The 22,248-nt window shown below is 39.9% G+C and overlaps 1 protein-coding gene across 2 annotated transcripts in view; it reads left to right on the top strand.

The window, feature by feature from the left end:
• Adcy8 (adenylate cyclase 8) overlaps positions 1–22,248 on the top strand; it is a 217,131-nt gene that overhangs the window by 95,513 nt on the left and 99,370 nt on the right. For both annotated transcript variants that reach the window (XM_031358847.1, XM_031358848.1), the window contains exon 5: positions 7,543–7,670. In XM_031358847.1, the coding sequence (XP_031214707.1) occupies positions 7,543–7,670 (128 nt within the window). The remainder of the gene's footprint in view (positions 1–7,542; positions 7,671–22,248) is intronic.

Below are 22,248 nucleotides of genomic sequence, written 5' to 3'. Positions count from 1 at the left end.
GGAGGGAGGGAGGGAGGGAGGGAAGGAACAGAGTTTAACTTAATCTAACTTATTCAACCATTTATTATTTGCTATATCTGGGCACAATACAAAATAACTAGGGAAAAGCAAGGCCTTTTATCAGGAATCCCCTAGTCTGGCGAAAGGAAAAAAGGTGAATCTATAACATTGTAGCAGTTTGCTTCAGACTATGAGAAACACCAGCATCACGGTAGGCAAAGGAAACGAATTAACAACCTAGTGACATGCAGCATCCTGAGATGAGAGCTCCAGATTAGGCAAGGGCTTTTATGATGAGACACTCTGAAAAGCCAAGTGTGAAAGTAACCTACTTGTTTGAGGGGGTCTGAGAGACATGAGGCTGCAGGAGCCTAGAGAATATGGGAGAGGCCAATCACAAGTGAGCTTCAAGAAAAAAGGAGGATTTGAGGAAACAATGCAGCATTTAAGGAAGTGTGAGCTTTGTTCATAGCCTTGGCTTCTCACCCTGGTGATTTTGTATGTCGTGAGGGAGAGGAGGCAAAGAGGGGATACACAGCTGGCCAGTTACCCAAAGGTGTAGGAAGCCAGAGACTACTGTCTAAGGCAAGTGTTGTCTGATTAAATGATTCTTTTACAAACTGGGCAGGGAAGATGGCTTAGTTGACAAAGTGCTCAGCATACAGTCATAAGGACCTGACTTTACTCCCTGGCACTCACATTAAAAAGCTAGGAACAACAGTGTGCACTTGGAGCTTACTAGCCAGTCTCCCTTACTGAATTCTTAAGTTCAAGGCTCACTGAGAGACTCTGTATCCATATATGTGTGTGTATGTATATATACACACATACACACACACACACACACACACATACACACACACACACATATATCAGACCATCTGAGGCTCCTTACTACTAAACTCAAGCATATTAGGGAAAGAGGACGAGACACTAAAGTACCTCTGCTCGCGCAGGATTCCTTGAAGCATGAGGGGCAGGTATAGGTTTGGTTTGAATGTTCCTTCGTAGATCATTTCTCTTGAGTCTCCATTTCCTATCAAGATAAAGAAGGATAAATTAAATAATACATGTGGTGTCTCAGCTGAGGTCTATTAAAAACGAACGCTCACATTCCTGGTCCATAACTTCCAGTCATCCATGTTTCCCCTTCCTGCACCTCAGCCTCAAGGGGAAACACCTTGCCTGGAGAGTTCCACAAATTCTGCCAGGGAAAATGATTCCACTAGCTTTGAAATGAGGAAACTTCCCTTTGACTCTGACCTCCCCCTCAGGCAAGTCCCTAGCTTAGCTGAGTTCTGGACTCTGCTGTTATATAAAGGGAATTGTGCTTGCCTTGGTTTTGTCTCCTGGAGTTTGATAAGACTCTAATTGCCTAGTGTTGGTATGTTCCTGAGAACTAAAATCACACAGACATCAGAGAGCACCCACCTCACAGAACATTTTACACAGCTTCACTGCGTTCAAATTCAAATGCAATGATTCTGTCCAAGTTGCCCATGAAATTTAGTTCCATATAGTGCGTGTTCTGCAATGTCCTTGGGGTTCAGGCTACTCAGCTTAGAGTGTTTAGACCATTGACAAAACTTGGCAACTCTAGTGTCTAATCCTTTAAAAACAACAATCCCCTTACCTAACTTTTCAACAGAATGAAAATGAATATGAGTATGCACACACTACATGGAAGAAAGGATGTTATAGTGCAATACCAATGATGGCTTTAAAATCTTAAAACATTTTTAAACTTATGTCAAAAGTGGGAGCAACATCAATTTTTTTATTTTTTTATTTTTTATTAGATATTTTCTTTATTTACATGTCATATGATATCTCCTTTCCCAGTTTCCCCTCTGAAAATAAAGAAAAAAATAATAAAATTAAAATTAAAATTAAAAAAAATGTAAACAAAATAACCTTATTCCTTCTCCCCTCCCCCTTTCTCCTGTTCACCAACCCACCCTCTCCCACTTCCTGGCCCTGGTACTTCCCTACACTGGGGCATAGAACCTTCACAGGGCCAAGGGCCTCTCCTCCCATTGATGACCTACTTGGCCATCCTCTGCTACATATGATGCTGGAGCCATTAGTCCCACCATGTATATTCTTTGGTTAGTCTCTGGGAACTCTGAGGGTACTAGTTAGTTCATATTGTTGTTTGCCCTAAGGGCTGCAAACCCTTCAGCTCCTTGCATCCTTTCACTAGCTCCTACATGGGGACCTTGTACTCAGTTCAATGGATGGCTGTGAGCCTCTACTTCTGTATTAGTCGGGCACTGTCAGAGCCTCTCAGGAGACAGCTATATCAGGCTCCTGTCAGCCAGCACTTGCTGGCATCCACAATAGTGACTAGATTTGATGATTGAATATGGGAAGGATTCCCAGGTGGAGCAGTCTCTGGATTGTCCTTCCTTCAGTCTCTGCTCCATAGTTTGTCTCTATAACTCCTTCCATGGGTATTTTGTTCCCTCTTTTAAGAAGGAACGAAGTATCCACACTTTAGTTTTCCTTCTTCTTGAGTTTCTTGTCATTTGTGGATTATACTTTGCTTATTTGTTTATTTATTCGTTTATTCCAATCTTCTAGGCTAATATCCACTAATCAGAGAGTGCATACCATGTGTGTTCTTTTGTGATTGGGTTACCTCACTCAGGATGATATTCTCCAGATCCATCCATCTCCCTAAGAATTTCAATTTTTTGACAATAAGGAACAACAATCATGGAAATCTGAGCAATCAGTTTCTGATGAGATAGCATCTCCATGAACTAACATAGGAAGATATTGTGCCATGACATTATATGGGGGAAAATAAAGCTTGATACTTCCAAACATAGTGTGATACATTTATGTTTAAATATCATGAAGCCCAGAGCATACGTATACCTATGCACCTGCCCTTTAAGGAGAGCTTGGAGAGGAGACTGAGTTCCCAAGGCACTGTATGTGTGATGGAAAGTGGGCATCCAAGGGCACTGTAAACTTTTCTATAGTTTAAATTGTACTAGAACAATATGTTCACACATCACTTCTCTGATTCTAATGAAATAAAATTAGACAAAAATACCTTAAGTCTGTCATGATTTTAATGTTTATTTTTAAAGTATTTAGTTTTGAGAATCTTTTTATTTGGCACTTTTTCCTATAACTAAACAAACACTTGATTATAGTAAAACTGAAACATCAAATATATTATATGAGAGTTTCTATTTCTGTAATTTTAGCTCCTTCCAAAATGTATAGGTATCTTCAAGGTGGACTCCGCAGTTTCACCTACTCTCCACATATGTAATTTAATCAACTCTTTTCAAGATTTTTATGATATTAAACACATCAAGATGGGAAGGAAAAGATTGTAAGGCTGACTTTAGATGGAAGGTGGCCGTTACTCTACTTTACTTTTTAAGTATCTTTTCCAAAGCAGTCTGGCTATGCTAGCATGAGTTTTCAAAGCAGTTTCTAGTAGAATTTACTTGGAACATTCTAATAAGTCATCTGACAGCTCATCAAACATGATAAGAAAATGTGTCTGAAAACAGACAGAACTTGGCAAATAAGGAGACAGTACTTTGTGTATTCTGATCACACACATACACACATATATGTATATATGTGCATATTTACATTTTCCCTGTATATACATATGTATCAAATGTATATAGTATATATGCTATAATTTTTATTTTGCATATGAAATATGTTGTATATATGTGCATATATACATACACATAGATGATAAGTTATAAATACATAGAGTATAGGTATACAGATGATAGATAGATAGATAGATAGATAGATAGATAGATAGATAGATCGATAGATTGATAGACAGATAGACAGATAAATGATATATTCCCATTTCCTTAGGGCCTATAGATTCTCAGGAAAGTTGCCAGCTTTACCTTTTGTTTATAAGAAAAATGGACTTTGGAAGTGAACATTGTTCAGTATCTTCCCAAAAGGGTAGTCAATCATTTTATGCAATCTCTTTTTCAGAATATATTTTTGTTAGGAGAGCTGCCATTCTGTACTGTCATATGATTCTTTTTGTTTAAGAGAGAGCATTTATTGAGATCCAGAGTCATATATGTATGATCTTCAGATCCCCGCCTACCTACTTATTAGCAGTGTAGGCTTTGCCTCCAAAGCCTGAAGAGCACCTATATGACTCACAGCTCAGACAGTAGATGAAAAGATGCTATAAGATGAACAGGAAGACTGTAATGGACCTTTGGCTGGTGCCGCATGCTTTATGCAAGGCGACTCATCATTTCCTTACTTAGATTTTCCAACACAATTTTCACTTCAGTGTCCATGGGACTATCACAGACTTAGAGTCATTGAGTAGTACACATGTAGTCCTGAAGACTGTGGCAGTTCATCTGTGGCCTAGGGGATTCTCTGTATGTTTCACCCTGTAAAGCAGAGGTGACAGCTAGGCATCCTTTATGTGTGAGGCCCAAAGTGAAAGATAAGAAGCAGCATGTTGGATACAGAGAAGGCTACTCCCAAGCATCAGCTGTCATTGGCACTGCTAAGGGGTGGCCACGTGTCCTCTGTTCTGCATTAAGGATAAGGTAGATTCTTTTGACCTTGTCATATATAGATAACTGAAACTCACTTATCAGTGTTTCCAGGATGTTATACGAAGCAATGAGGCTTGCAAACCTGGCAGTTGTACAGATAATACAGAGTCTTAGACCAAAGTGTTTCCTGTCCAATTGCTTTCTTTTTATCCTTCACCATAGCCAGGAGGGAGGCATCCCCTGTAACCAAGGCTGCTAGCACTAGATTCATATCATCCCAAGTCACACACACTGTTCCCATCTCCAAGTGATTATTCATGCCTTGAATCAACAGTCCTTGCCTTCTAGCCTCAGTGTTCTGCAAATCAAATAAAGGATTAAAACACTTACACTCAATCTCCTTTATAGGCAAAAATCAAGATATCTATATAAAATTTCTAACTAACTTACTAACTATATATATATATTAGTATATATTTGTGATTTAAATCTATATATTAAATTAGAAGACTAACCTGATTTATCTCTTCCTCCCCTTATCTCCTGGTTAAATTTATATCCTATAAATTAACATGAAGAGAGGAAGAAAGACAGAAAGAGATGCAGAAAGAGACAGAGAGAGAATGAGATACAAACACACAATAGAAGTTTATTCTATTGTAAAGAATAATGAAACCATGGCATTTGGAAGAAAAAAAATGAATGGGACTGGAGATCATTATGTTAAACAAAACAAACAAAGCTGATAAAACAAATACTATCTCTTTTCTCTCAAGTACAAAGCCTAGACTTTCAAACAGAGAAATTTTAGCTCACCAGCCTGAAAGGAGAAGAGGAGTAGCCAAGATAAGAGCAGCATTGTGTGACTCCTGTCATGCTGAATTAGCTATTCTCTTTAAGAGTAAGTCTCCCTAGTTTTGAAGTCTTGAAAATCTTTGCTCTTTCAGAAGAATAAGGTTATTAGAAAGTATCCTGCTCCTCCTCCATCTCCTCCTCTTCCTCTTCTTCTTCCTCTTCTTCCTCCTCCTCTTCCTCTTCCTTTTCATTCATCTGGCTTTTTGGGGTGTGGTATAATTTGCTCCATGTTATTCTCAAATTCAGTATGCAGTCAAAGCTGACCTTGAACAACTGATTTTTCCTTCCTCCACCTCCTGAGTGGTAGGATTACAGGTGTTGGACACCATGCCTAGATGATAGCATTTCCATTGGTGTTTGAGGTGTTTGCTAATGGGTTTTTCTTTTTTAGTTCTTGGGTACATTTTTGAAAATTTTGTTTTATGACAAGGCCTCAAACTTATAGGATTTTCATTATTGATTTTGGTGGTTACTGACAGATTTTTTAATAGTTCCTTGATGAATTCTGCAAAGAAATGTGCTCTATGACAATATCCTAAGCCTATTGATGTTTTTAATAATGGTCTTGTGGACTCTCAAGTCTAAACACTAACACTAGTGAGCCAGGTAATCTCTAGGTTCATTCCAACTGTTCTACTCTAGAGATTCTAGGAGAAACTGAAAAGCCCTGGTTCCCTCTTTCTGATCAGACTTAATCAATAGCTTTCTTATGAAAAAATTAATAACTTCGTTGAACAGCCAGTAGACAAGAACCTCAAGCTCCTAAAATCATCCAGGAGTCAGGTATGCACAACACAAAAACCTATAGGATGTCTCTGTGCCCACTTGGGTGTTTGGGAAGCTTCTGAAAATCTGACCCAGTCAGAGAAGCATCAGAGTCAAGTCCTGCTTGACTGTTTTTTTAGCTTGTATTCAATAGTTACCAAACTGCTTACATTAGGAATTCAGCGCAGTGCTTTTCAACTTGGTATTCAAGGGTGTCTACTGAGTTTCCAGCTCAGTGAGACACTTTCTATTTACAACTACTTTCCCTAGCCCTTAGACCCCCTTTGCCAAAGATAGCCTCATACCAAGGAAATCATAGCTCTCTATGGCTCAATCCTAGAAGGCCTGTCAAAGGATACTCAGCCCGAACCATTCATCTAAAGAAACTATGTCAAGTAGTTACTTGTACTGTAACACCAGAGGTGGCTGATTAATTCATAGGGGAAATACTTATTTTGCCTCAGTTTTGAGTATCAATGATTATTTGGCCCTACTGCTTTGACCTGTGATGAGATCACAAACCACCAACCTCATGAAGTTTTGGAGTCTTCCTCTGGGAGCAGAAAGACCACATGGTAGAATGGTCCCACATCAAGAGTACATCCACCCAGGGACTAGAATACCATTGACTACATCTTTTGGATGCCAACTACCAGAAACAGGCCCGAAATGTTTCTGAAATGGAGGCTGGTGGTAGGGCTGGGGGGAAGGGAGTGGAGATGGAGTTCACAAAGATTTCAGACCCCAGAGACCAGCATTAGGGTGTAGATCTAACTTTCATTATTCAGTACAAAACTTATATACAATTTTTCAGCTAATATGTTTGCAGTAACATAATCAAGGGCCAAAGGAGGCATTACACGGCTGACTTGCTGAATCTAACTTGCTTGCTGTGACTCCGTAGGGGAGAGGGTTAGATTGCCCAGGGGGATTGTTTACACTGGGATGTCCATGAAGACAGAGGAAGCACATCACTCTAGACTTGGGTCCTTTGTTCTGTCTCACTATTTTCCTGGTAGCCGCTTTAGATCTCCGGTTGTGTACAGCCCAATCAGGATTCCTCAAGCAGGCACAGGAGACCAAGGTATCTGACTCTGCATCCTGCTTCCCCTTCCCCTAGGTTCATTCTTACATCCCCCACATACGTCATTCCTCTTCAAGTTTCCACCACATCCCAAAGCACCAAGCTTCTACTACCTAAGAATTTACTACCCAGGGCTTTGCAGGACGTTTCAGATCCAAAGTACAGAAACTGTAAAAGCATGTTCTAAAGTTGAGGGTTTCTAACTCTGAAGTACAGAGCACTTGATGCCATTTTCATCTTTTCTGAATGAGCGTTCTGATGATCTGGTCCTCCTGATGACACAGTCTTTTTTCCCTACCACTCTGTTTCTTTCAGGAACATCACTGTCTTCGCATTAAAATCTTGGGGGACTGCTACTACTGTGTGTCTGGACTGCCTGAGCCTCGCCAGGACCATGCTCATTGCTGTGTTGAAATGGGCCTCAGCATGATCAAAACTATCAGGTAAGTTGTAATTGCCTCCATGGTACTTGAGGCTTCGGTTTGTGGGAGAAGATAGATATTTGGCCCTTTTATCCTTTGCTGAAATTTTTGGAATGTGGTTAGTGTTTTGCATATCTGCTGATTCTCCCAAATGAGTTGATCTCCCTGTCTTATGATCGCACTTAACTTTTGGTCAGTTGTACAGGAACTCTGAATCACAAGTGAGGACATCACAATGAAAACAAAAAGATGAGCAACTTCTCTTTGGAGAGCAGAGCAGGAAAGGTGGTCATGGCACATACAGTTTCAGTGCAGTACAATAAGCTCTGTGAGAAAAAGCCAGGATTTGGGGATGTTAAAAGAAAAACCTGCTGATTTAACTGTTATGGTGGAGCAGAGGCCCAGGGTGAAGGTATCTAAGATGTCATTTGAAATATATTCTGCATAGACATCAGCAGGATGATGGAGGTAGAGTGCAGAGCTCTGAAAAGAAGACAGGCATGTATGCAAATCAAGGTGAGCTGCAACTATTGAGATGTGGAGTACAAAAAGCAGTGTTGGTCTATCAGTGGGTAAAAGCCAGAGCCCACAGGACCTTGGTATAACTGTACCTTAATGTTAGCTAGTATTGGTTTTGTGTGTGTGATGTAACTACTTTCAGCTTTTGTCAACACACTTGGCCAGTGTTCTAATCAAAAGGAGGAGTATGAGGATTCGAAGATTCTAGAGTTAAACTGTATGACCTTGGGACAAAAGTTCATCCCTGTCAGAATTCCCACTGAGATTCCACCATGGTTACAGAACCTCTAAATAGTACATTCTTGAACAATATTGGAAAGAGAGAGGAAGAAAGAGGAGGCTCTGTGCGTGTGTGTGTGTGTGTGTGTTTATGTTTGAATGGAGCGAAAAATGTATAGTAAAATGTACAGCAGGCCCTGAAAAAACATTGCATTTATGGAGATGTGGTTTTCAAGGTGGAATTAGAATAGACCAAGCATAGCCAGAATAAACAGAGAGTTTGTCAAAATATAACTCCAACGCTTGATACTTCTCACTGGCATGCCCCATTTGGATCAATGTAAGAGATTGCATAGAGAACCCTATTTCCTCAAAGAAAAGGGACTAGAAAACCATATTCTCCCAAAATCTGGCATGAAATTTCTATGTGAAATGAGTATGTTTTAAAAAAAAATGCTTTGATAAGCTCCTGGTGACACAGACACTATTTCCAAGAGTAAATTAAATGACAAAGATGGCCATCCTTTGTGCTGTTTGTGAGCTGCAGGCTTTTTAGCTGACTGTGCACACCAAGGAATAGGATGTATGCCTTATGGGACACATCTTCCACCAAAGAGCAACAGGAGCCAACCATACCAGATGCAGGAACACAAGGGCTTGGATCATCAGGAGAGATGCAGGAGGCTTGGGTCTTGGTGACTTCAGACCAAACTCTGGGATTCCTACCTTTTCTGGGCAATGTTATATTTTCATTCTTTTATTTAAAAAGGAAGGAGTTTCAGAACCAGGAGTAAAAATATCTAGGTACTTTATCACTCCTTGATGCCATATCCAATATCATTCTATTATCTGGCCACACCATCTAGCCCTGCAGGAATAGTTCACTGCCCTAGCTCCTAGGCTGGCCAGCTCAGTGGTAGAAGTAGATCCAATCTCTTCAATATCTTTCCATAAGCAGAAAACATATATCAATCATAGCAGTAATTTAAATTAAGGGTCATGCCATTTATCACATGGTAAGAAAATTGTATGAAGGTCTGAGAAATGACTCCATGGTTATGAGTACAAACTATTCTTGTAGAGGACACAATTTCAGTTCTCATAGCATTCACATTGGGCTGCTTGCAATCACCTATAGCTCCAGCTCCAGAAGATCTAACAATGTCTGTCTTCTGCCCTTTACAGGCACTTGCACCTATGTGCACACACCCCGCAAGCACATACCACCACATGCATACACATGCACATGCAAACACACACATAAACACACACATGGACACAGAGACACATACAGACATAGATATGGACAGAGGGACATATACACACATATGGACATACATGCATATATGCATAACTGAAAATAAAGCCTTTGCTCAAATAATAAAATTATATAATTGCCACTTGCTTTTAACCCCATCTGACCTTCTCCCCCAGACTTTCAATATCAAGTCAAAAATTTAACAGTTCTCATGATCAATCTTTTTAATTTTTTAAGGTTCCCATAATCTTAAGAAGAGGGATCAAAAGGTTATGAGGTAAAATAGGAGCAGATAGTGTTTGCTAGGGATTTCATGACAGAAACGGGAATCTTCACAGGCATAGAGATTGCCAAAGCCAACTCCATTGTTCTTCCTCTCCTGTAAGGTGACAGTTCCCTCTATTAAAGACTGGACAAGTTCAGCTATAGGCTCAACCCTGAAGTTTCCTTTAGGTCAGACTTCGGTGAGTTAACCATTCATTTGGACACTTGAGGCTCTTGGCCTTTCAACAAGGATCAATTTTGATGTTTTAATGGGTCTTAAAAGGCAATGAAACAAATACCTAGGGAAACAGAGATCTCCAAATAAAGCACATATGTGGTGCGTATCCTGTCAACCAGCCAGCAACTCTGTAAGCAAATGTTTATTAAACTTTTCTATGGGTAAGACTTGTGCAAAACCCTAGAAACCCAGTTGTGAATGCATTTTCTCTAAGCCTTCACTCTGCATGACCATAGAGAGTCTATTTGGGTTTATACATAAAGCAAAGAAGTCAGAGTAGACATCCCTGAAGTCTCTATCAGTACTGAAATTCTGTGAATTATGCCTACACAAGCCTCACACTCAAATAATAAAACATACTGCCAACATTCCATAAAAACTTCTATTTTGATCTTAAGCTGAAGAAATGCTATAGAAACAGCATCATAAAAGCATGGAGCATGCCCAGTTCATTCTTGTGTCTCTTTCTGCAGAGAACCTTTTCCTTGGCCCTTTTAATAGCCAATTTAAGGCCTTTGTGGAGCTTTGGATTTGGACAATGTGAAGTGAAACTTAGATAAGTTGAAATGATTTGAGGGCATTCTTCCATCCCTTATTAAGTACCACTTTTACTTCCTTAGGATAAGACACACTGGTTGCATATTTTTTAACTACATGACTCAGAGCCTATTAATACCCAAAGAACTCCTTGATTATAATGTAGGAGACTTGAGGTCCAGCATTAATTCTTCAGTTAACAAGAAATCATGGCATGGAGGAATGAACAGAAGTGCTGGATTTAGACAAGCTGTGGTTGTAATTGACTCAGGCTTCTAGAATCTCCACTCCTTCTGCCAAGTATTTTCACTCTGGGAGATGGATTCTGAAAATACACTTCTGTCTGTGCAAAAGAGAATCCAAGTTAGGGATTACTGTTTACCAACCTATCACTCACACATGATGCATTTGTTTTATTCTACCTCAAAGCACTTATTCCAACAGGATGATGTGGTGTGTGTTTGTGTGTGTGTATGTGTGTGTGCGTGTGTGTTCCAATTGGAAAATATATGTGTGTACCTATATTTGTATTTATATGAACTTCACATAAATCTGAATGATGCACACACAGACATATGTACACAAATTGACTATTGAACCATAAAAAAGAAAGAACTTATGTGATTTTTAACAACATAGGTAAGTCTGGAAGACATTTTATTAGTCAAAATAAGTCAAGGATCAAAAGAAAATGCTATATGGTTTCATAAATGTGATATCTGAGAAAGCTGATCTTCTAGAAGCAGAGATGAGAACAGTAGTTGGAAAGTTATTGTTCAAGGGTGGAAATTTTCAGTTTTAAGATAACCCTAAGAGACCTTGCACACCATTATGACTGCAGTCAATTATATATTGTATCTTGACAAATGCTCATAAAATTGAAACCTACATAAAGGTAAAACATGCCAATTAGCTAGTTTTCACCATTCCATAGTGTATACATAATTCAAAGCAATGTTGCTATACAGTAAGTACATATAATTGTGTCTTTTAATGAAAACAAGAAATAAAATATAATAAAACTGATTTTAAACATTCACAGGCAAGGGCCAAAGAAATCAAAGTAATTGAAGGAGAACTGGCTAAATATCTCAGTGGCTAAAGGTGCTATCTTGCAAGCCTGGTGATCTGAGTTCAATTCCTGGAACTCACGTAAAGATGAATGTGAGATACAACTCCATAAAGCTCTAATCTGACCTCCACACAGGTGCTATGGCACTAATGTGCCCTCACTTGCACATAGCTTACAAACACACACATGACAAAAACAACAATAAAATACTCAGAGCCAGAGAGCTCCAGAGTTCCAGTTTCCCTAACTCTCTGCACTCATGTTAGCGGCCACTGAAGATAGAATGTGATTTTGTATCTTTGATCCAAACACATTGGTATTCGTTTACTCTATCAATCCGAGCTGAGGTAGCAGTGGCTGCTACCTTGTGACCAAAGGTCTCTCCAGAAGGTGGTGAGAAACATATAACCTGTGTCTAGAAGTGGCTGCTTGAGTTCTAGGCATCCCTAGACTACATCTGTGATGCAGGATTGTTTGGGGAAAATATTCAGAAGCAATCCTTTCTCTGGTACATTCTCCCATAGATGAGTTTCCCAATTTGGTGCATATATCACCCCTTTAATTCAACTTGACCCTGACCAAGCAGTATATGGCCCATTTTTGTCCCTAAATCCACAGTTTAAAAAGAAATTGATCTTGCATTTTTATTGGCAGGTAATACCCAGGGTTTTTTTTTCTACTTACACATGTAATCAAAATGTGTTACTATAAATTTCTTCTGATGGAAAAGAAACAGAAAAACAATTTCATCTGCTTTCACAGTGGTAGCTACATAGTAGGCCTTTTAACAAACAAACAAAAAAATCAAACTTTTTTCCCTTGGAGACAGAGGCATGAAGAATAAGCCATCATAACAATCAAGAATGGTAAAAGTTTTTGTGGAGTCCCTCCGCCCCTCCCCTAGGGTTCCTCAATCCTTCTGTCAGCACTTCCAAAAGGCTTCCCACTCTCCATCTCATGTTTGGCTCTGGGTCTCTGTGTCTGTTTCGTTCAGCTGCTGGGTGGAGCTAGGTTACTCTCTGCAAGCATAACAGAGTAGCATTATTGGTTCTTGCCCATAGGATGTATCTCAAGTTGGGCCAGTCGCTGGTTGGCCATTCCCCCAGTCTCTTCTCTGTCTTTGTCCCTATACTTCTTGTAGGCAGGACAAATTTTGGGTTGAAGGTTTTGTGGATAGGTTGGTTTCCTTATCTCTCCACTGGAAGTCCCTTCTGGCTATAAGAGGTAGCCACATCAGGCTCCATAACCCCCCACTGCTAGGAGTCTCAACTAGGATTACCCTCATAGACTCCCTAGACCCTGCCCAATCCCAGGTTCCTAGCACAAGAAGACCACAGAGTCTACTAACCTGAACCCTTGGGGGCTCCCAGAGAATAAACCACCAGCCAAAGAGCTGGGTATGAGCCCCCCACACCTGTGTTGCAGATGTGCAGCTTGGTCTTCATGTGAGTCCCCAAACAACTTGAGAGAGGCTTACCTGACTCTGTTGCTTGCCTATGGATCCTATTCTCCTAACTGGGTTGACTTTTCTGGCCTCAATGGGAGAGGATATGCCTAGCCCTGTACTGACTTAAGGTGCCAGGCTGGGTTGGTACCCAGGGAGAACCTCTCCCTTCTCAGAGTTGGGTTTTATGAGGGAGGGGAATAAGGGGCTGTGTCAGAATATATAGTGAATAAATAAGTAAATTAATGGAAAAAGGAATGGTAAAAGTTGTAGGTATGAATGTATGTGTATGCACATGTATGTGCATATCTGTGTATGTATATAGACATATGCAAATGTGATATGTCTACACGTGAAGATGTATGTGTATATTTGTGCAGTTTGATTATGTGTGCTTGACACACGTGACAAGCAATGAAGAGGGCCGTCTTGGTCACTGGTATTATAAACTCAAAACTGGGACTAGAACAAGAAACACTGGGACATAGGCTACAGACAATATGAAGTCCCAGGTACTGTGGGAAAATAACAGAGCCTGAAACAGATATTAAAAGATTGCTGTGGGTAGGAATATCTTTCTTTGCAGTTGACTTTGGCTGAAGGAAACAGTTTAGAGATACTTTTCTATGATTTTAGGAGAAAGAATAAAGCATAATGAAATTGTATTAAAATAAATAGGACAGAGGGGTAAGACTGGGCGTTGGAACCTCAGGTGTCACCTCAGGCACAATGCTTAACTATCTATGATGGTACTGTATTTATGTTTTAGTTGACGTTATTCTGAGAACTTTGGTCAGGATTCCACTGCAGTAGAGGTACTTTTGTTACTAGATGTGATTGTGGTGAATGTTCCTTGAACTAGACACGATTTATAAGGCACACGCTGCATGAAGTAGATAACTCTGTATTGGCAACAGCAGATCCCATCTTTTCCCATCTCACCTCTCAACTAAAAGTGTAGCCATGGACAGATGACCCATGTCCTGTCAGGCAAAATAGAGATCACTGGATTCCGAATGGAGTGTTCCTTTAAAAACCCAACTAGGTAAATAGATAACATGCATGTTGTCATAACATAAATAGTTTTACCATTTAATCTATTTAAAATTATATATGGGGTTGTTATGCACCTTTGAATACAGGTACACAGAACATCTAGAAGAGATAGTCTGTTACCAAGTAGCTGGAGTTACAAGTGATCATAACATGGTTGCTGGAAACTGATTTTGACTCTTCTATAAGAATACTATGCACTCTTAACTGCTGAAACATATATCCAGCATCGTAGAAATGTTTCTAATAGACTCTCACAGGTAGGCATGTGTTCCAATAGTATAAAACTTACTTCAACACACTATTCCTTTACTGTGCCTTCTATCCGGTGCTTTTAAAAAAAATCCTAGCTACTTGAGTTTATTGGTCATTTGGGAAGCACTGAGGGAAAGATTTTGTCTACATCAATTCTTTATGTCTTAATAAAACATAGTTCTAGGAACCTAAGTGGGATCGGCAGGCAAAATACTAAAGCATTCTCTGTGGCTACAATATGCACTGGACAGAGTAGTCAGAGCAATTGTTGGAATCAGTGCCATCCAAAGATGACTAGTGCTGCTGAATGGCTTCATGCCAACTAACGGAAGCCCTGAAAATAAGCTCCACTTGGCCAGCGAGGAAAATGATACACACAGAGGTCAGAGAATGGCTAAGAGTCACATGACTAGTCACGATACTACTAATATGGAACCATTCATAGCCATAGCCAATATACTGTCTGCCTCTCAGCCCTACATGCATTCAATTGATTCTGATACTCAGAATCTGCCATCAATACCTAAAATACCAATGAACAGCTTAGGAGACCTCATATCTATTCCTAGAAAGAAAAAAAAAGAGAACAGCAGAACTAATGTTAGTGGAAAAACTCATTAAATGTCCAAGAATAACATGAGAATATGCCCTAATCAAAATAACGTCATAGCAAATACATTTTAGAAACAAGCTGTGAGGTAGTTAATTAGGGGCCAGGGGCAGAATACAACTTTATTTATAATGAAGCATTCAGTACCATCTCATTCACATCTTTTCATAAAGGTAAATTAATTAAAATGGGCTTCAATAATAGTTTCTATTACATAGATTGAAAAGTGGCCCCAGGTGGCTCCTTCTGACAAACCCTGGGTCTATTCTAGGGATCCTTATTAGCTGAGGAGATGGCGGAGTTGACACTGGACTCCTCTCTCCGCAATACTTTTATTAACAGCTTATAAAGTGTGTTCTTGATGAATCCTAATGAAATTTGCAGAGCAGAGTCTTTTCAGTGCAATTGCTAAAAAGCTGCAGGTATGGCTCCAGCATGCCAAGTAGGAACAGCTTTTTCCAGCAGTTATTTAGAGCAAAGGTCCTAATCCTTGTGATAGGGTTGCTTTGCCAAGCAAGACGGTAGGACGAGGAACGGAAAAGCAGGGATGTTTCTCATCACTTAAGCAAGAGTTCCAAAGCCTGTCTCTCCACGCCCTTTCCTTTCTCTTTCTCTCTGCTTCTCCTTTCTTCCTCCTCTTTCTGCTCCCACACCTTCTCTGTCCTCTGAAATGCTCTTTCTGTTCTCCGTATCCCTGTTTCTCTGTGTCTGTGTCTGTCTCTGTGTCTCTCTCTGTCTCTGTCTCTGTCCCTTTCTCTGTCTCTCACACAAACAAGAGCGAGTTTTTTCTCTGTGTGTGTCTATCTCTCTCCATCCTTCTAAGGTCCCTTCCTCATCCTTTTCAAAAACATCTTTTTTTTTCTTTTTTTCTTATTTTTTTAGTTTAAAAACATCACTAAATGTAGCTACCTTGTTGCTTTTCTCATTTTTTTTTTCGATGAAATATCTGACAGAATGCTGCTGAGGGGAGAAGGCTGTGTTTAGCAGTCCACCCTGTCTGGAAAAGCCCCGTGCTAGGAACATGGGTTGCTCACTCGATCTGGGCAGATCCAGAAGCAGAAAGATGAATTCTGGTACTTATCTAGCTTTTTTCTTGTTGTTCATCTTGGGGTCCCAGCACGTGGGATGATGTCACCCACATTGAGGACATATTCTGTCAGTTAATCCTCACTGAAAAAGCCCAAGAGTGAGTCTCACTAATGCTCTGGGCTGGGGGTCACTTAATTTAATCAAATTAATTATTGGCATTATCCATCTAAATAGCAATCATAAACCTGCACTCCTGTTAAATGCAGCCATCCAAATGCCGTTCAGCACCTATCTAGTACTTATCGTCAACAATGCTAATGTTGAGGGACTGTTCATCTGCAGGACCTTCGTCACACCTTACTTCAGGTAACAGAGAAGCTATATGAGAAACTATTCTTTTCTCCAGTTTCCAGGTGAAACTGGAGCTCTGATAGGCTAAAACCAAGCACGTGACCCCCCGCCCTCCCCACACACAAATGGCATACAGCTTGCCAGTGGCAGAACCAAGGGCATGAGAACAAAGGCAATAAAGTTGTTAGAATACTCTTATTATTCCTACAGAATAAAGAAACAGGAACCCACTAGACATCATAGATTGCATTAGTGGTGCAAGGCACCGCAGAGTTCTGTGACTTTGTGGAAGTAAACATGGAATAACAGACAGAAATGCACCTAGAGCAAATGGTTTCTCCTTTACAGAGACTGTAGGTTTCTGAACCTACAGAAGCAAGCAGAGCACAAGGCTGCAAGCAGACAAGGCCTATGATGCCCACTCTACGCTTCAAGTAGATTGCAGTGATCACAGCTTACGACACAGAGGTGAATGACTGACCCACCAAGTCCTGACAGTTACACAGTGATAGGCTGAGCCAGCTCCCACCCATTTACAGAAACACGTCCTTAAACTTGCAGAAATGTTATGTGCCAGTTGACACCAAGTTGGAAGCTTCAAATCAGACATGAGAAGAACATTTACACCACAGTAATTGGAAAACTTTATAATTCATAGTCTGTTCTCCAGAGTTGATTGTTTGAGACATTTTCAGCACTGCACTGACGCTGAGTCTCAAATTCAGTGTTCAAGTGAAATGTGAGGGAGGCTGCATCAGGAATCACAGACAGACCCAATCACATATTGAGAAAGTCTTATCCACAATTGGAGTCTTGTTTCATCTTTGTTCTCTACACAGACCAGCATAGACTACAGTGCATGTGTGTGTGTTGTGTGTGTGTGTTTGTGTGTGTGTGTATGGATGTGTGTGTATGAGTGTGTGTGTGTGTGTGTGTGTGTGTGTGTGTGTGACCAGTTAGTGGACACATGTGAATTATAATAAGGAATGTATTCATGTGTCTGATCCATTCTCATTCTGTACCTGAGTCTGGATTGTTGAGTTTCTGAGGCATTTTAAAAACCAACAAAAGGTGAAGATGGATGTTGAAACCAGATTACTTTACCAGTTTAGATATGCAGTACTGGCAGGTCCTCCACATTCTTGTTAAACAGGCAACTATCTTTGTGGGGTACCTACTGAGATTTATGATATGTGGCACACACTTGGATCTGAAGTATCTAATAGAAGACTTTGATTATAGTTCCAGGGACAGAAAGGTGTAAGCTGCTCTAATCTCCTTAATTTTTAAAGCTACACCTCTCATATGGCTGCAAGTTACTTTTTTTATTTTGTCCAAGTTTTATTACAGTCATTTTCATTGTATAAGATGTATTAAGAAATTTGTAAGGTGAATAACAATTGAAACCATCTATTATAAAATATAATTCATAATATGATTTTCAAAATGGTTTTTATTATTTAATTTTAAAAAACACACCAGAGCATACTGAATTTTTCATACTCCCTCCTCTTGAGCTCATGCTGAAGACTAAACCCCCAGTATGATTGTGCTTGAAGATAGGGCTTCTAGAAGCTGGATAGATTGAAGGAAATTGGTCCTGATGGACAAGTGCCCTTATTGGAAAGCTGTTGATCCAATCTCACCAACTTATCACATACAGCAAGGGGCTTCCATCTGCAAAACAGAAGGCTTTCCCCTGTAAAACAGACTCCTCCAACATGCAGCTCTGATGATAGAACTGTTTATGCCTCCTGACTGAGTCATCATGTGATAGCATCATGAGCTGACTAATACATACATGAACTCATAGAAAGACTTTATCTTGAATTATTACCAGATATAGTTTGGAAAGTATAACTCTACAAAACTTTCCAGGTTTGCTTATAAAAAAAATCATCTTCCCAACTCAAAGTTTTAGAGCTATAAATGGAGATATTGAGACAGTAGGCTATCCTATATGGCCAATATGACCCACACTTGTATGGTGAATGGCTCGTGCTATGCCAATTAAAGGCTCCCAGCAGGGAGTACAGACATTTTGAAAAAGGAAGGGTATTACTATTAAGAAGCATAAGAAAAGCAATAGTATTACCTATCTGTTCTATGTTCTCCCACATACAGACCTCTCCCACAGCACTGGATTAGTACCACCATTTCTGGATAGAAATGAAGTATCCAGAATATTCTGTTTTCTTGAGATATCTTAACAAGAAAACACTAATTTGGGTATACGCACCCCTCCTTTGACTATGCCTCTCACAATGCTCCTAAAATGAAAGAGTGACACACATCTTCAAGAACAGGGAGAAAAATGAATTTATCATTGCTCTCCCTTTGTCCTCCCTCAACCAACTGGTTTGAAAGAAAAGTTCAATGTGAGACCTTCCCCATTGCCTCTCCTATACCAGAAGTAGGGATAGAAGGGAGCTAAAGAAAGCAACACAGAGATAAAGTGTGCAGGCTTCACTCAGCTTAGAAGCAGCATCATGAGTATGTGAACCCCATCATTTGTGGGACCTGCAGAACCTTGAGTGAGCCTTCACTCCTTTCGGCTCTGGCTTCCTCAGTTGCAAAAAGAACACACCATCCAAATTGTTTTCTTGGGCTACTACCAGTGGTTGCAGTTATCTTTGACACTTGAACGAACCAATAGAAGATCTCCAGCGTAGCTATGAGGATAAAATGAATAGTAATAGGTATATCTAATTCTGCCAGAGCCTCCATCTTCTCATTGGTAAAATGGAAATTTATAACACAAGCACCAACTTTTCTGCAACACTGTGGTTGTTAAAGTGAAATCCTAAATGAGACCGAAATTACAACATAGGATAAGACAGAGTGGCTTCTAAGCCTTTTAAGAGACAGAACATGCCCATTTTATAAGGCACACTGGTGTCCAATAGAACCAAAGGATGGTTCAGGGTTGAAGGCAGTGTCCAGGTGGCTCCATGGCTACCATGATGAGAGCCTCCATGCCTCACTAGCACTCCTGAAGCACCTCAGCAAACTCAGTAGCTCTATCTAAATCCATCTTTCATAAGTCCCATTTAATCTGGGAGTTTATCCATAGAAGATGCATTGTCTGTGTATTAGACTGGGCTAGCTCAGAATCTAGCCATCTGGATATTTCTTTTCACACTTGAAAAGAAACCATGCAGGGCAGTACAAATGGAGTTCTGTAACCGGACTTGCAGACATGATGTGAAGTTCAGTCTTGCACAATATACTTCTTATGACTCCTTTTTCATCATTTGTATATTGCTGGTAATGGCACAAGGTCACTGTAAATATCGACAAAGCCCTCAACAAATGTGTATCTCCCCTCCAAAATGAGCTTCTTTCCATTCCTTCCTCTCCTCTGGAGAGTAAATGGCAGTTCTCCCAGTTGCCTGGAGTGTAGTCAGATAATCAGATCTTACCTCAATGTATAGCTCTGTCCAGCTGACCATTTACCTAGGTTGCTTGAAGCTCTTCTCATGTAAGTTAAGAGAATGTAGACATCACTTTAGCGGAAAGGAGTAACTAGAGTCATCAGTTATAATTTTGAATTGATCTGATTATAAATATATAATTAAAAGCTGTTACCACTTACAGAAATGAGTAGTAAATACTAAGTGTTCAGCATGAACTTGGCTCAACATTTCTTTGCATGATCTTATGAATTATCTTCACAGCCCTGCAGAGGTCTCATCCTCATTTCCATTACATCTATGTAAACAAACTCAGAGATTAGTGGCACTATCCCAAGACCTATAGCTACTAAGTGGAAGCTCTTGATTTCAGCTTCAGTGCACATTCAGTGCCTCTCAGCAGGACTAAGCAAGCACACATGCTGATGGAAGGTCAATGCCTATCCCAAACCCAAGGAACTGATGTTCTTCACACTATACAAGCAAGGGATACTTTGTCCAAGTCAGTCTCCTCCTGTAACCATTAGTTCAACAGTAGAGAGAGCGTGATTTACAAATCAGTGACTACTTCACCATTCTTGTCATGCCACCAGCAACTTCTATAGATCAAGTAATCTCTTTTCCAAACAGAATCATTTGAAGTGCTTAAACTGACAGACAAATTCTAAGGCTTTATCATTTTTTTCATACAACTGTACCATTTCCTCTTAATAGTTCTATCACGAGAATTGCCCTAAGAAATCCACTTATTGATTGTTGAGTTATTTGTCCACAAAGCTGTCAAACAATAATAATAGCTATTATTATTAAGAAGATTTTTATTTAAAATACATATTAAATGAGAGCCTACCATGAGGAATAGAGTCAGTCCATCATACTCTATCATAAGGGGGCAGGTTTGGAGGCCAACACCCTTTCCCAACTAGCCAGGCCTAAGGCACATCAGTAGTTTCTCGACTCTTAGATTCCTCTTGGGATAGCCACAAGACTGTGAAGCAAGAAGGCCAATGAGCTTTGTCCATAACACAGTAAGTAGTTTGGAGCACAGATGATTTTTATATACTAAGTGCTGTACTAACAAAACATGAAAAGCTCCTGCCTTCAGGAACCTCAAGTTAATGGAGAAGAGAGAAGGTGCAGGGTGTCGATACAGAACAGCTGTGATCTTTGTCTTTTCATTATGGCTGACTGAATACAGAACAACTTATCTGGAGGTCCTCTATGGAAGAGCTAAGCAAGTGCTGCCCATCGCTTCCTTGTGAACTCTGACAAGATGCACAGATCTCCATCAAGAGCTGGTCTTGAAACACTGATGGTTCTTTGAAAAGAGGATCTGTGCTGTACATTATTCATTGATTTCACATAGTTTTATTCTTAGCTTTTACTTAAATCAAATCCCAAACAAAACAAAATAGAGGCAATGAGCTGAGGAAATATTAAGTGTCCTTATGACTTTCATCTTGTAGAAGAAAATGAAAAATCTCTCTTTCATTACGACACTCCAGTGCCTTCCTGCATAGTGTTAATTACCTAATGACATTAGCACAGCGTGCTGTATAATACTCCCTCATATTCATTAGCAAATCATTTTAACATCTGTCATCCTGTTTGAGGCTCACAGCAACACAAGCATGCCTCATTTTATAATCACTGAACCTCTAGGTCAGCCTAGGCTATCCACCCAGGGGGTTACACCAGACATTGTACTTTCTTACAGAGTCTCTATAGTACCAGTTTAGTACTGGAATCTACAGAAGAACCCAGGTACTTTCTTAAGATGCTAGGCCTTCATCTGCAATCAGAAACAAAGTATTCCAGACACATTATTTCTCTCTCTCTCTCTCTCTCTCTCTCTCTCTCTCTCTCTCTCTCTCTCTCTCTCTCTCTGTCTCAGTTTTAATTTTAAAACTTATGTTATTACTAACATCTTAGAGGTTTGGGTTAAAAGAGTAAAAAGCAGTCAAATAATTTCCCAAGGGAATGCAGCCAGTGATCAACAGAGTAAGACACAAATGCAATAGATTGGTGTTAGAGTACCCAATACTAACCCTTAAGCCATAGTGGCAATCATGTAATGAGAAAGATGTAAGTTTAGACAGATGATTTTATCAACTGGGATAATATAATTTGTACTGAAATAATTATGATATGGAGTACATTGGTTAAATGGTCATGTGATGTTTATACTTGTTGAGATCTTACGCCAAGAAAAAGAGGCAGAACCTGCTGTCTCAAATCTAAGCATGTGTATCACAAATGTCTTGGTATGTCTTGTCTAGGAGCAAGCTGAGTCCCTGACTCTGTAGTAAGACAGAATGGGAACAAAGAAAGGCTGAG

The sequence above is a fragment of the Mastomys coucha genome, unplaced genomic scaffold (genome assembly GCF_008632895.1).
Source record: "Mastomys coucha isolate ucsf_1 unplaced genomic scaffold, UCSF_Mcou_1 pScaffold7, whole genome shotgun sequence".
NCBI lineage: Eukaryota > Metazoa > Chordata > Mammalia > Rodentia > Muridae > Mastomys > Mastomys coucha.
This window is presented reverse-complemented; position numbering and strand designations above follow the sequence as displayed.